The sequence below is a fragment of the Eucyclogobius newberryi genome, unplaced genomic scaffold (genome assembly GCF_026437365.1).
Source record: "Eucyclogobius newberryi isolate DKJ021-1_F unplaced genomic scaffold, fEucNew1.0.hap1 SCAF_2, whole genome shotgun sequence".
In the NCBI taxonomy this organism is placed as follows: domain Eukaryota; kingdom Metazoa; phylum Chordata; class Actinopteri; order Gobiiformes; family Gobiidae; genus Eucyclogobius; species Eucyclogobius newberryi.
This window is the reverse complement of record NW_027315834.1, coordinates 15,134,758-15,150,023: the sequence shown is the minus strand read 5'-3', so window position 1 is coordinate 15,150,023 and position 15,266 is coordinate 15,134,758. Positions and strand designations below refer to the sequence as shown.

The 15,266-nt window shown below is 40.4% G+C and overlaps 2 protein-coding genes across 11 annotated transcripts in view; one reads left to right on the top strand and one right to left on the bottom strand.

Moving 5' to 3' along the window:
- The window catches only part of ppp1r12a (protein phosphatase 1, regulatory subunit 12A), a 43,100-nt gene extending 39,450 nt beyond the window's left edge, over window positions 1–3,650 (bottom strand). For 5 of the 10 annotated variants that reach the window (XM_072453659.1, XM_072453656.1, XM_072453657.1 and 2 more), the window contains exon 1: window positions 3,300–3,649. In XM_072453659.1, the coding sequence (XP_072309760.1) occupies window positions 3,300–3,536 (237 nt within the window). In that variant the 5' untranslated portion in view covers window positions 3,537–3,649. Of the gene's footprint in view, window positions 1–3,299 lie in introns of all 10 variants that reach the window. The other 5 variants (XM_072453661.1, XM_072453655.1, XM_072453662.1 and 2 more) reach the window with 2 other exon arrangements.
- A 7,891-nt stretch (window positions 3,651–11,541) lies between these two features.
- Window positions 11,542–13,156, top strand: rps16 (ribosomal protein S16). Its single transcript, XM_072454143.1, has 6 exons — window positions 11,542–11,649; window positions 11,737–11,788; window positions 12,099–12,200; window positions 12,567–12,663; window positions 12,737–12,784; window positions 12,973–13,156. The coding sequence occupies exons 2-6, from the start codon at window positions 11,741–11,743 to the stop codon at window positions 13,116–13,118; spliced, it is 441 nt and encodes a 146-aa protein (XP_072310244.1). The 5' UTR covers window positions 11,542–11,649; window positions 11,737–11,740; the 3' UTR covers window positions 13,119–13,156.
- Window positions 13,157–15,266: the final 2,110 nt, after the last annotated feature.

The window sequence follows — 15,266 nt, the reverse complement described above, 5'->3', positions numbered from 1 at the left end:
ATGATAGAAAACAAATAGATTCATTGAAAGTAGGCGACACATCTCAAAGAAATAGACTGTTGTAAATGTGCAAGTAGAAAAAGGTACAATTCATGAGCAACTTTTCCACTCAAAGAAACACCCATGTGTTGTTGAACACGCTAAAGCCTTAATGTTAATACTCATATAACACAGTTGTGTAATCGATTAGAGCAATCATCATAATTGTAGCTGCAATTGGATATTTTGTCATCAGATACGCCCATAATTTGTAAGATTAGGCATTTGTAGCTAAGAAAACTGCTTTATGTGCTCTATGCAAGTTTTCTGGTCGGGGGTCTGAAACCTGCTCGTTTCTATGGAGATGTTATTGCTCTGCCTGGAACATTCCACAGTATGACATTAAACATCTTCAGTATTACAGCTGTTTTTTTACTGTGTGCGGGGTCGCCTCACCACAGAGCTGACCTGTAATTTGGCTTATTGTTTGGCTTGATATGTATAATGCTATAATGTGGAACACTTTAGGGCAAAGCAATAACATCACCATTGAGACACGGCTGATAACCCTGGAGTCACAGCAGAAGAGCATGCAGCTACACAGTAAGACTGGGGTAAATTGTGCTTAATATCAATTGACTCTTGATCTGTTGCAAATAAGAGTGTTACTATTGTTATTTTTACTTTTTATTAAGAATATAAGAGTTTTTAGAAGAGTTTTTATATGAACTTTTCTATTAATTATCTGTTCTTTGTTGTTTACTTCTGTACCTACTTTGTGTTGCAACACTGAAATTTCCCTATTGTGGGACAAACACAGGCTCATCTTATCTTATCATCGTTCATTACAAAATTAAAGATGTTAAATTTGGTTCTCAGCTGCAAAGCAGAGCCAGTTACGGTTGTACTTTTCAGTCTATTATGCAACTCCCACTCGACACATGCAAATCCACCAACTCAAGAGCAACAACCTTCTCTTAGTTGTCATGGAGACCATGTTCATCGAGTCAGGGCAATAATGAGGGTGTTTAATGTCAACAGAGACTTTGTAAAAAGACCACTCTGACAGGTTCAACCCAGAGTGTGGCGGCAGTGGTCGACACAGGTTCAGGAGCAGGTCACCTCATCATTATTGGCCTCTGTGAAGGTCAGTGGGCATCAGTCAGCTGGGACTGGGCATCGTACAGTCCAGCTCCTGAGGGAGGGGCTTAGGTGACAGCTGAGGAATGTCTGCCGTCTCTCTTTGCCATGGTTTCCAGCGACTGTCATGTGAGGAATGCACAGGCTACAAGACGACAGGATCCGGAATGTTACCCTCCGAGACAAGTTTAGCCACCGAGATCTCTACTCACCTACCACTGAGACTGTGGGACTTTGTACACCTCCGCACTGTTCACCAGAATAATACACATCAGAGAGTCAGCATCAGTGCACTTTGTCAGTTTTGTTGGAATGTGAAAATAAGTAGTTTGGACACTTTTAGGGAACACAATCTATCAGTAATACATTTTTTTAAGGTTGGTGACTCATAAAAGAGAGCCACTAGCCTAAAATGAGATTAAGACAAGCCAGCACTACAAAGACCAGACTCTGAATCATACCCAAACATAGCATCATCCTCTTGAAACGCAGTTTGAATGATCTTGTGGCAGTGGGGGAAATCACACATTTGACAATAACCCTAAAATATCTATCAGTGTACAAAGAACACCTTTTAAAATTTATGTACTAAATTAAATGCAATCCAATACTATAACTATAAAGATCACTGTGGAAAGCAGCTATGGCGCATTCGTATATTTGAAAAGAGAGACATCGTTTCCTGAAGATCTTACAAGAGCAACTTTCAGTACATTTTGCAACAATGACCTTCAAATAAACATCCCGGCACTACTTTATATTCGTTTGAATGTTCACACCGACTTCATACATTGATGTGCAGAATGGATCTTAATAGTCTTTGTACTATGATGACAATAAGTAATGTTAAAGCAACTGGAAATTGAGTGTGTACAACATTAGATAAGAAATTATTAATATGCAGTAAGTTTACAAGATCAGACAGGTTGGCATGAGTAAGAGGTGACATGATTGAACATATTTCTCCAGCATAGTGGCTTTTACTGATCTTCGGTAATCTACCAGTATGAAATAACTGCAGCTTAAAGAAATAAGTGCATATAGGCCGCTGTAGTTGATGCAACACCATAAATTTGGTAAATAAACTGTGGTTTGTAGGACAGAATGTTACAAAATAATCTGTCAAGTTAGCGCAAGTGAGTCCAACACTTAAAACACGCTGAAAAGAAAACAGCACGTCTATTGGGATAGATTTGTTTACACTGGTCGCATTCATATGGCCTTTTTGAATAAGGTTAGGTATATTTTGTATAGTAGAAGACACATAAGTAAGCATCTGTTTTAGTTGTGTTTTTATGCTCATGCAATACAACTAAAGGGCCGAGACAGCCAGCTAGCATGTTGCTAAAGCAGACATTTCAGCCAAATTACAAAATCTGTGGTGCCAGTTTGTCAAAACAACCAATGGAACCAAACCATGGACGGTGTGCTGACATGTACTGTACACGAGTATCTCTGTACAAACGCTCCTCTGTAAAATGCTAGCTAGCTACGCTTAACGCTAGCCTAGCTTGTTTGCTACATTAGCGCACAATTTAAGTAGCCAATACGAAATAACTCCGAAACAATATGATGTTATTACGCACAGCTCCTCTACCCAACTGTCACCAGGTCCAAAACACAATAAGACTACATGTTGTGGCTAAGTGAAAACACATCCAAAACAACCAAGTGAATTTACCACCAACACAACGATTTTAGTCGTGGAAAATATTTTGCCTCGATAAGTTACTTAACTTATAATAATGAAAGATAATGATGTTGGCATTGCCAGTCAAATACACGAACGCAGCAATTGTCAAAACAACAGCGGCTTCTATGTAGGTTACGTGAGATCTTGATCTAACAATATTTAACAACAATAAAATAGAATAAACTACAGCACAAACTGTCTTAGCTGTGGCTATGAAACGTGCTAGCTTAGCTAGTTTGTCTAGAGCCACGAAGTACACAAGGAGGCAAACATTATGGTTTGTTGCTTTGGCCCTGTCTTGACAGGTGACCACTGGGCAGGTGAAGTGTCCCACACTGGAGTGGGGAGTGTTGGGGACAGTGTTGAAATGGACGGCTTTGCTCAGTAGGTAAACAACAGGAGAATGGCTTCCATTTGACAGGTGCTCCAGGACAAGCAGACATTGTGCAGCGAGTGGTTTGTACATCCAAAGAAGTGAAGCACAAACCTGGTGGAGAGCGGTGAGACCGTCTACATTGGCGTAGTTGATGTCAGCGCCCCGGTCCAGCAGACGGAGCACCTCCTCGGTGTCGCCGCTGGAGCAGGCGGCCAGAAACACGGCGCCATCATCGAACTTCACCTTCGTCTTCTTCTTTTTCAGAACAGGAGGCTCCAAATCCGTCTCTGAGCCCAACCATCGCTTTAACTGCTCATTCCTCTTCTGCTTGGCGTCCGCCATCTTCATACCCCGTCCTGTCTCGGGGCTCTTATCTTTCACCGAGAGAGGATATACTTTATAGTGCCACTATCCCACAGCGCACTGGGGCGTGGGAAGGGAGGGCAGACGAGGAGGGGGGTCTGCGAGAAGGACAAGGTCTCGCGAGATTTGCTCCCAGCAGCTGCAGTATAACGTCATCATCAGCAGATTATGAGAGAGAGTGAGCAGGGTAATCTTACACTCCAGAGCACCAAATAAGACATGGGCACTTGAAAATATCACATAACAGCTCCTTTACGGCTAGTTTACTCAAAGAGGTGGGATATATCAAGTGCATCTCAGTACGGCATCTTCAACATTGGCCTATCAGTTTTTATTTATGAAAATTCGTCATGATTTGAAATTTATTATTTGATACCATTATTGGTGCTATATCACATAAGTAACAATGCAAAATTACATTCCAATGTAATCAATAGTCTATGTGTTTTTTCATTTTTTTTTAAATGTATAAACATTATTAAGCCGACCTCTACCTATTAAAATGTTTTGTCAAAAATGTTTTGTCTGTTTTTTTTACTGCCATATGTCTGTTTATCTAAGCTGTTTGAAAAAAACAACTCTGTTGCAGCACAAACGACAAAAGGCAATTCTGAGCCAGATTTCTGGTGCTGCTGTACATTTTTCATTTTGTTATGACTTCAAAAGCATCAGTCAGCAGGTTTGCCAAAGCTGTATGCTGTTTATCTCAGTAGAGAGGGCTTGGTTGATGAAACAAGTTTAGCAGTCATTAAAAATACAAAGGATATGGTCATTGTATTATCATTGTAAATGAAAAAAAAGAAATATTAACTTAAGAAATGTACGTGTTAAAATGTGGGAAGTGTCAGTGTTATTTTATATTCATGGTATACAAGGTTTCAATTTGGTCATGGTGTCAATAATCATGCCAGCCATGAAATAGTTTCTTCTCAAAATAACTGAAACCCTTAAATAGGGTGTAGTTGTGAAAAGTGTTGGAAATATGAATTACTGTTTTTTGTTAGAAGTCACAACATGTGGAATGTGGCACAAATAGAAAATGGTAACCTATATTTGATTCTAGCATTAGTTTCCTAAAAGACGTGGCATAATCACTGTTTACCTCCAGTCCAGAAAATGGAGCTCCACTAAAGTTTCTATTCCCAACCATCCCAAAATTAGAACTATAATTTTTTGGGGGGAACTTTCCAGATGGGAAAGTTCAGAAGACACATTCATACAGGTGATGAAGAACGTCAGCACACCATGTATTTCCATTGGACACCACATAAAAAGATATATCAAGGGTGTCACTAATTAGCGATGCGTAAAGACAACAGGGCAGTGGTCTTTCCGGGGACTCAAAATGGTCGCGAGGTTAGGTGATGATAGTATTATGCAGACAACAGCTGAGAGTTAGACACTGGACAGAAATAGGCAAGCCACTTTTACTTCATCAGGAGCACTGCGGCTACAGCACCACTTACTTGATTGTCCTCTGTCTGTGCCAAACTCAATAACAATAGGTGCTTGATTGGGCTGACCGAATTAAAAGGTTAGGCACGTTATCTCAGGTATGTCTATATGGACAGTGGCCACAGTGTAGGCAGCAGACCTATGGGATGTTTAAGAAGTGACAGCCCAATGAGACAAGTGTGTTTGAGCGACCTTGTTTCCTTGAGGAAGATGGCTAATAATAGGACAAATCTGGAGCTGTGCTGAAGTCTGTAATGGGTTCGAGCTAAATGCAGCTGTGATTCACTTCATCAGAGAGAGCCATGGAAAAAGCATTGTCAGTAGTTTGTGGCAAAATAAATACATTTTCCAGGAGGTTTATCATGTTTGTGTTTTTTATTGCAATGACTAAGGTCATAGGGGTGTACTGACACAAAGAGAATAATTCTAAATAAAGATCTATTATCCACAAACGTAACCATAAAAGTGGTGAAAACAACATTGTACAATGTTTTAGTTAGTAAGTATTACCAATCAGTAAAGGTTGGTAAAAGAAGTGCAATGGGAAATTTACATGGACTGAAATATTCAAAAAATCAAATGTTGCATTTTCATTTTCTGTTTTATTTTGAGTTTCGTCAAGATAAACTTGTTTCACTATAACCAAAACCAGACTTTAGCAAGATACAAATGCACTGGGCTTTGGGTTCCTCTTCCTCATTTTTACCCTAAATATAATTCATTAGTTCCTCTTAGACATACTCTCAAACCTATGAAAGTTTTAGCATCAGCAGCTGCAAGGGACACTTTTCATATTGATAAAAGTATATTTCAGCTGAATCGAGTCATTTGTTGTTGTTTAGATATGCAAGCCCAAGCGCTACAGGGCTTCTCCACTGTTGCTCCACTGTACAGAGAAAAAACATCAGGGGGGAAGGAGAAACTCCACAACATCATCTCTTCAGACCTTTTATGGAGCTCTTCAGTGGAGGGCTCAGAGCACTGGCCCACTTTCCCATCGGCGCTTCCCACCAGACCAGTCTTCACTCTCTTAGAGGACAGAATTACACATACAGTGGTAGCACTAGGGTGCATTTTGTATTATCAATGTTATATTTTGCTACTATTATTATTAATTGTTGTATGTAGCACCTTAACACAAAAGACAGTTCCTAGTTTGTCAATTCTGTTCGCTGACAATGGCAATAAAAATTATACCTATTCGTCCAGAAGTGTTCCGTCGTAGAAAAGGATGTCAGAGTAGTTATCTGGACGCTGTTTTGAAAATCAAGATGTTTCGACTTCCTTACGCTGCTCAGAGTAGCGTAAAAAGACCAGGTTTGCAGATTGAGAATGACTTTTGGATTGAAGTCGAAACGTCTTGATTTTCTAAACAACGTCCAGATAACTACCCTTAAATCCTTTTCTACAATAAAAGTTATACTTGTACAAATATATAACAAATATATATATACAAAAATATATAAATACAAAACAATGAAAACAAATGTATAAACTGTATTTACTTTTATAGAAAAGCCTTCTACTTTTACAGTTCACTGGTCAACAAAAAATGGCAGGTTTTTAAAGCCCATACTCATGCTGCCAAGGCAACGGGTCTGCTCTGCACATATCAAGAAAAGGTGCTGTAGAAAGCATGTGTGAAACATGCAAAGATAAGAGTTCTCAATGTCACATTTGGACAACTTAATAGATGCAAACACACACAGACAGCAGGACAAGGAGAGAATCTCAGTTGCTGTTGTGATCTTAACACTTTTTCTATTTCTATAGTACTTGACATAGACATGGTAGTGCCATATGAACCATCTCAGACTCTGAGGACCACAGTGACCGGCCTCCTGCTGGTGCCAGAGTCAGGACTAAACTTGGACCGGCCTCCTGCTGGTGCCAGAGTCAGGACTAAACATGGACCGGCCTCCTGCTGGTGCCAGAGTCAGGACTGAACATGGACCGGCCTCCTGCTGGTGCCAGAGTCAGGACTAAACATGGACCGGCCTCCTGCTGGTGCCAGAGTCAGGACTGAACATGGACCGGCCTCCTGCTGGTGCCAGAGTCAGGGCTAAACATGGACCGGCCTCCTGCTGGTGCCAGAGTCAGGACTAAACATGGACCGGCCTCCTGCTGGTGCCAGAGTCAGGACTAAACATGGGGAATCTGCTTTTCAGTTTTAAGCAGCTAAAGTTTGCAACACTCGTCCTGGGATGACTGGCTTCTACTCGGCCAATGTTCAAATCTAAAAACAGGTCTGTTTAGCTGTGCAAATGACTGAAAGCCTTTAACTTGCACGTTTCTCTTTTAAAAGTACATTTTATAATGATGTTTTTATTTATATGTTTGGTGATTTTAATGCATCTTTCCTCGTTCTGACTGTAAAGCTCTTTGAATTATTTTGTGTATGAATTGTGCTCTACAAAGAGTTTGTCATGAGCCAGATGAGTAGTTTTTCAGTGTTCCAGATACGCACAAACACAATGTGAAAAAAGGATGGAGTCGGCAACAAAAACTGTGTAGCGACAGAGAGGTGAGTGTATTAGTATTGTAGATGGAAACCAGGATTGAGATGGAAGAAGCGCCGAGGCGGCTGATGTAGCACATGCAGAGGAGTGAGATTGAAAAGAGAAGTACCGGTGCCTAAGTGACAGCACGGAAAAATAGTAAGTGAACAGTTGTTAGGTTGCCAGCTTTAATTCTGTTCTGCCAAATCAGCTTCAACAATACATTTAGTGCTTTTATCAAATGAATGCTCATGTATATAAGTATTTTAATTGCTATCTGTTGACCTTAGGGGCAGTAGGTAAAATTGATAGTTCTCATGCAATTGGGAAAAGATTGATTTCAAAAGTATAAACTCACACTCCATGCATACAGACCTCTATTTTTAATTTACTTGCTTTGTTGTTGTATCTCTGCTATAAGCAATGTGTAGTGTTAAGAGCAGATTGTCCTTAACTTAAAATTCTGGATTCTGGAAAAAAAGACTATGTAGTATAAAGTAAGCGAGGGCTTTGAGTATTATTCTGAGGGCCAAGCTCCAAGGCCAAATGGGAGTGGACAAAGCATGGGACAGGTGCAGGGGTCGACGCTATGTGGCAAATGCGTGACGAAATAGCCAAATTAATGGAAGGGGCTCGTGTCCAGTCCAGGGTTCAATATCAAGCTACATTTGAGCACATCCAGATTTATTATTGACCGGCATCAATATTTACTGCTGTCATGGTACTCGGACAGCAGTAGTATTACCGTGGTCCTTTTTTCATTGAAAGGACTATCAATTTTCAACAATCCAATTTTTGTTTCCTTATGGCTGCTCGTTTCCATAGGTCATCAAAGCAAATCACCCCCCTCCAACTTCACGTCAATCTTTCGTAACTGTTCAAAACTGAACCACCACATAAAATAACCGCTGGACTCAATTTGAAAAAAAGCAATGAACAATGGACAAGATTAACACTTTTTCTTTTGAACATAGTATGCCTTAAACCCTCTTTCTAATTTGATTATTTGCTTATCCTGAGTTCTCTCTGGTCCCGTCCTGCAAAGTTTTTTTCTTTTTCTTGTTTTTTTGGGTATAAGTTTGTTTGTTTTAAGTTTGTTCTTGTTATTCTATGTTAAAAATATATATAAAGTGTAAAAATCTAACTGAACCACCAACCACAATCTCAGTTTGGCTTCTATAAAATACCAAAATGTCTAAGATAACCTTTCCCTGTGTCATCTAAAATTGTAATAATGGCAACGACTTAGCTTCTTGTTACTCAAATGCTGCCAATAATAACTGATTCTAATGTAATATAGATTAATTATTAGTCTGTTTTAATATTGCTATTTCAAATGTCTAATTAGTAACATAAACTGCTACCTAGAACCTATCCGTCTTCAGATATGTCCTATAAAAGATGAGATTAAGGTATTTTTGGCTCCATCCTTAAGGATATAAAAGGTAAGATCTTCTGCCTTGAACGATGGGTCTCTTGTCTTGGAGATTCCTCACTGTTTCTCGGACAAGACGCCGTTTTCTGCTTCACGAGCTCAAAGCGTTTCCCCCCGTTACCATGGCGACCGCGCTTGTGTGTACCTCACAAAACCTGTTAAATGCAAGGCCTATTATGGTCAAACGAGACTGTGCAGCCGGCTCGGGAACACCATCTCCTCCCCTGTAAATCTGAAAGCGTTGTCTCATGCTCAGAGTGCTGTGACAAGACAAGGTCGAGGGGTCATGCCTCCAGGTGATATGTTTCCATAGGACTGTGCGAAGGAAATGCACATATATGGTCCGGTCTTTATTTATTACCCGCCGTTTAACAGGAAGACTACAGGCTCTCCTCGTTCTGTGTGAACACTGCAGAACCAACAAGTCCTCTCACTATGTTACATCAAGGACACCATATCTTCCGTGTTTTACTCTATAAATATTATGCCAAATGACTTAAGATAGCAATTGGCAAGAGAGTATAGGCAATGTAAAAAAAAAAAGAAAAAGTCAAAATAATCACACAAGATTACTTAACTCGGTGTTCTGGAGAATGTAAGACGGTTTTGGTGGCGTCATAAAGGCTCAAGAGCAGGAAAATCAAAAGCAGACTGTGACCTACAAAGATTCCCGTGGCTACAACACAAACCATTTTTATCTAAACATCCAAGCAGCCTCTCCCCCAGTATCCAGCAGACATTATGTTCATGGTACGGTAGAGTACATCCAGTATATCTTAGATTTTGGCTTCAAACTTGACTCAAACTGAACACAGGGCGGACGAGCATAAACAGCAGGAGAGTGCATGACTAGAACAGGCAGGAATCATTTGTACACTTTATTACAGGGACTATAATAGTTTAAATGCATTTATATAGCACCTTGCATGACACCCAAAATGCATCACTCATTCACTCCATACCCGCTGGTGGTACTTTTGTAGCCACAGCCACCTTCGGGCAGACCGACAGAAGCGAGGCAGCCGATCTGCGCCACCGGCCTCCACGAGCACCACCGATCGTTTACGCACACGCAGATTCACGCTAGGCAATGTGGGTGAACAACAATTCGCACCACTCCTGTTCCTATTCCGACTGCTTCACTGTGGCCCCTGGTTTTTACAGCGGCCTCCCATCAAAGTACTAACCCAGGCCCCAAATGGCTCCGCTCCTGTTTTCCCACGAGATCGGGCATTGACAATCACGGCCAGTATAGTAGTTCAGACACTTATGTACTTTCATTTCAGGTGCACTGAGTAGCGTTTCTGGTGATGGGTCAGCTACCTGCTTTTCTGGAGATGGTATCACTTTGCCTGGAATGGAACCTGACCTGAAACTCTGCGCCACCGGGCCAAGTTTCACAACGACTTGCTCACAGTAAGAATGCATGTGTTCTTTGCAATAAAAAAACACCTGTACTTTAATTAATACAAAATAGTTTAATGGCATACTGTGAAATATTCTAGGAAAAAACATAATACTTCCATGGAGACAAGCAACAGGCAGAATACCTTCCAAAAAGGTTACATAGTGCACCTTTCCGCAGTCAAAGACAAAATAAATTGCTCATTAAAAGAGGGGCAATATTAACGCAGGGACAAACCTAGGCTACACTTAGTGTCTGTTATTTTTTTTATTTTTAACAAATTAACAAAGAAACTATGACATTAAACCTTTTTATTAAACAGATTCGTCAAGGTTGATTTACTGCCCTCTTGTGGCGTAAGATGAATTTGTAAGAGCAAAATCCAAAGCTGCACCGCAAGTAATAGTTGAATAAAAAGTGGAACTAATATTATGTAAGTACTAAGAAGTGTGTTTGGTTCTGAGGAAAATCTTGTCTGTTGAAACTATGAGACTATATGTTTACCTCCATGTTCATTCCTCCTGACAGTAAAATAAGCCAGATGCCTGTTCATCCAAGCTAACTATATAAACACTATTTTAACTGCCACAAGCTGAATGTCAAGACTGGTAGGCACTGCACAGTACACAGTTTACATCACTGTATACAGAACCACTGACTTTGAAGACCCCTCTTACCAAATAATACAATCAATAAAATAAAGGAGTTCTTTCAACATTATTGGCTAAAATCTTTGTCTTCAGTCTGGCTTTTTTCCCTTCTTTTTTAAACGTTGTGTTGTTGGCTTTGCCCTCATAATTTACATTAAAAGAACACATTTGGGAATACGTGAGATTATTGTTGAATAACACAAGGGGGCGCTATTTAGCTGATATTATGACTACAACTAAATAAAGAATCAAACACGCACAACTAAATGGATTCTAAATACCTCTCATTTTATACGTAGTATATTTTCTATAGGCATATCAAATATCCATTACATAGAAAATGTTAAATTGAATTAAATTATTACAAGCCTTCTCACACTCACGACATTGCATTTGTATTATATATCACGAAAGTAAAACAACTTTCGTTTTTAGAAGAATAAATAGGCTGATCTAGCCATTTATTTTAACAAATCACGACTAAACCACCCATGTAATAGTTTCATGGTTAGTTTCTTGGTAAAATGGTGGCTGTAGGACGAGATAAATGTCGTAAATGTAGCGGAAAGTGTGTGTTACTGTCGTAAACGTGCCCTTGATGTACGGCGCGTGAAACCCCGTCGGTCTCTCCGTACGGCAGCCCGAGCTGAAGACGGTATGCTCCTACTTTGATAACGAATGAACCTCAAAATAAATCTTATACGTCCGTCTTATGTGAAGCATTGTGTTGTGTGTGTTTCAGAAACATGCCGGCTAAAGGTCCGCTACAGTCTGTCCAGGTTTTTGGACGTAAAGTAAGTAAATCGACGTTAGGATTTACACGTGTGGCGCTACTGCTGCTCTCTGGCCTTGCGTTAGCACACGAGCTTAGCACATTATTTCACTGGCAACTGGACCGTTCCATTTGCTAATATTGAACCATTTTGCTCTGGCTTGGTGTGTATTTTGATTGACTCAACACTGCAGTGAATTGATTATGGTTAACTCGTTAAAAGACAGTTTAGCGGTTTGAGTTTGGAACAGCCTTTATTGCACCTACATCCTGCGTCAACAGAAGAATTAGCATTATGATTATTACGTCTGACCTATTACTTTGTTTTGCAGAAAACCGCCACAGCAGTCGCTCACTGCAAAAGAGGAAATGGTCTTATCAAAGTGAACGGCAGACCTCTGGAGATGGTGGAGCCTGCCACCCTTCAGTACAAGGTACGTCTAAATAAACACGATTTAAATGGATCTGTAGTAGTTCCATCTCCCTCTGTACTCAAGTTAATGTACAGACTGTGCATGGACCCTAATCCTACAAATGGAAATATGTAAAATATTGTGTGAGTAGGAAGAAAATGTGTGATTTAAAATGTTTAACAAAGGTTTAGACTACTGCACTATTTACGTCTACGCCCTATGATTGTGTCACTGACCTTTTATTAAACACTAACAATGTTGGCATTACTTTACATTTAAATACATAAACATTCTATGAGAAGCCGTCCATATGATATTCAGTCCACATGTCAAAGTTACTTAGTTACTGTGTAATGTTACATTTTCATTTTGTTTCTCCTTGAACAGCTTCTTGAGCCTGTGCTGTTGCTCGGCAAGGAGCGTTTTGCTGGTGTTGACATTAGAGTCCGAGTCAAGGGTGGTGGACATGTTGCTCAGATCTATGGTATGTCAACTTTTCACACTCAAAACTTTTAATTGCCTGTGCTGAATGTTAATTTGTTCTTTTTAATTTCCAGCCATTCGTCAGTCAATCTCCAAAGCCCTGGTCGCATACTACCAGAAGTGTAAGTGTTAAGATGGTGCAATGTGTCTGTCTGTGACATCAATCATTAAGGTTAACAAGGAATATTACGGTTCACTCATGATCCAACTACCAAAGCTAACTGAAACATTGAAACAATCAAGACTGTAGTCTGAACTCTTATGTAGTCTGTATTAGCCATAAAAGGTAAATGTTTTTTTGTCCCTACAGATGTGGATGAGGCCTCTAAGAAGGAGATCAAAGACATCCTGATCCAGTATGACAGGACCCTACTGGTGGCCGATCCTCGTCGCTGCGAGTCCAAGAAGTTCGGTGGACCTGGAGCTCGTGCTCGCTACCAGAAGTCCTACCGTTAAATGCCCTGTACATTTTCATAATAAATTGGGTTATCCAATTTTGCTTTGTCTCATTTACATACACCTGTACCTATGGGTTTTTCCTCCTCTATTGGCATCTAATCATTCTTAATGGTTAGTGCTTTCAGTGTTCAAAACCTTGTCAGTCATCTAGCTCCTCAGATGTCTAGATGTCAATGTCATACATATTAGCATTTCCTTTTTTGGCCTGAAGGCTTTGACGGGACAGACGTAGCCTGAAAGGGGGAGAGGGAGTTTGGATGGTCGACAAATGTCATGGGCTGGAACCCATGACGCCGAGGTGGCAGCAACACTCATTTTCAATAGACTAGAGTAGAGGTTCTGTGTATCAAAAGTGACAATTGGCATCTTTGTCAACTTTTTCAAAAAAAGTGTTTCAGCCATGGGCTTTTGACAGTCAGTGAAATGGGTGAGTGGGAAGGACATTCAGCAAATTATCAAAACTGAATCCAACTTGGCTGCAGCTGGTTGTTCACATGGGCACCCATCTCTGCCCTAACCTGTAGCTGGAGACGGACCTGCCTCTTGGTTCCCAACTATACGGTCGGTTCATTAACAGACAAGATTGATGCCATGAGACCATCTTCTTCTATTACCTTTTCACAAATGTCAACAGTATGCTGTATTTCATGGAAATGTCTGATTTTCAGTTCTGTCTTCCTTTTTTTTCCTAAATCCTTTAGGAAAAAAAATGCATTTTGCCCTTTTGATATTGTAATGGAAGTTTGAACTTCTTTCTGCCAGAAAACTACAGTAAAATATCGCTTAGTCTAGCGCTGCAATTATAAAGTACATTACAATACATGCAGTACATTACTGTCGTATCATTTACGCTCCACTAGATGGCGCGCTGGGATAACAGCTTTTGAAGCAACTTGAGTTTACGCACTTCAATGTGGTTTTAAGACTAGTATTTCATTTGTATGCTTAGAAATTAAGAATAATACATTTAACAAAGCTTAATACTTCTGGTCCGTATCCAAAATATAATTAATTTTTGCTTGTTCGAGTTGAGAATGGAAATACTCGTCGTAAGCGGCATTTTCTAATTTCATTCAACTTGTAGAAACGCACTTTGATAAAGGAAGCTGCAGAACGGAAACAAAGGCCTCTGGCCATTGAAATAAATAGTGATTAGCTGTTGAAGTGGTGCGACATAAGCCTTAAAATAACAGACCACCGGCTGTGATTGCGAGCCACAGCCGCAGAAGGTGATGGAGGCGCGGGCTCTGACTCACATTCTGCTCCAAAGAACTCTCCCATGAAGCATAGTGCATTCACCCCGAGGGAAGGCCTAAGAGCCACTGGAGATTTGACCTTTCTCCTACGCCTTCTCTTCCTTCGCTCCTCCATCTCACCCGCTCCTTCTCTTCCTTCTCTCTGCCTCTTTCTCTCTCTTTTCTTTCTCTCTTCCTCATTCTCTTCCTTTTCTGATCAACTTTCTCCCCTTCTCCTTCTCTCTGCCTCCTTCTCTCCTCCACTTTCCTTTCCTTCTCTTTATCCCCTCCTCCTTCTCTCCTACTCCTCTTCCTTCTCTCCTCACCCATTTCTTCCTTCTCGCCGCCTTCTCTTCTATTCCTTCGCTCCTCCATCTCACCCGCTTCTCCTCTTCCATCTCACCCGCTCCTTCGCTTCCATCTCTCCTTCTCATTCTCTTCCTTTTCTCTTCAACTTTCTCTCCTCTTCCTTCTCTCCTCCTCCTTCTCTTCCTTCCCTCCTCCATCTCACCTGCTCCTTCTCTTTCTTCTCTCTGCCTCTTTATCTTCCTTCTCTTCCTTCTCTCTTCAACTTTCTCCCCTTCTCTTCCTTCTTTCTGCCTCCTTCTCTCCTCCACTTTCTTTTCCTTCTCTTTATCCTTTCCTCCTTCTCTCCTTCTTTCGGTGCCTTGACCAAATCACAGTTTTTCCATGCTTATTTTTAAACATTTTAGCCTAAAGTCTAACTGACTTTCAAGTGCTTATGACACTGGACTCATTGAACTAAAATAAAGTTATTAAATTAAAATTGTTGTTAAAAGTTACAAAAAGGTTATCCCAGAATAGCACATTTTTTTAGATTTCTACTTTAACTTCCTGAGCTAATTACGGGCTGGAAACAGGCGAAGAATTAACAGTCTTTAATGGTACA

What these genes read in the sequence shown, in the direction of transcription:
- rps16 (XM_072454143.1), top strand. Translation starts at nt 11,741, where the DNA reads ATGCCGGCTAAAGGTCCGCTACAGTCTGTCCAGGTTTTTGGACGTAAA. An exon ending in TCCAGGTTTTTGGACGTAAA is followed by an intron (nt 11,789 to 12,098) that starts GTAAGTAAATCG and finishes TTTGTTTTGCAG; the next exon opens with AAAACCGCCACAGCAGTCGC. An exon ending in CTGCCACCCTTCAGTACAAG is followed by an intron (nt 12,201 to 12,566) that starts GTACGTCTAAAT and finishes CTCCTTGAACAG; the next exon opens with CTTCTTGAGCCTGTGCTGTT.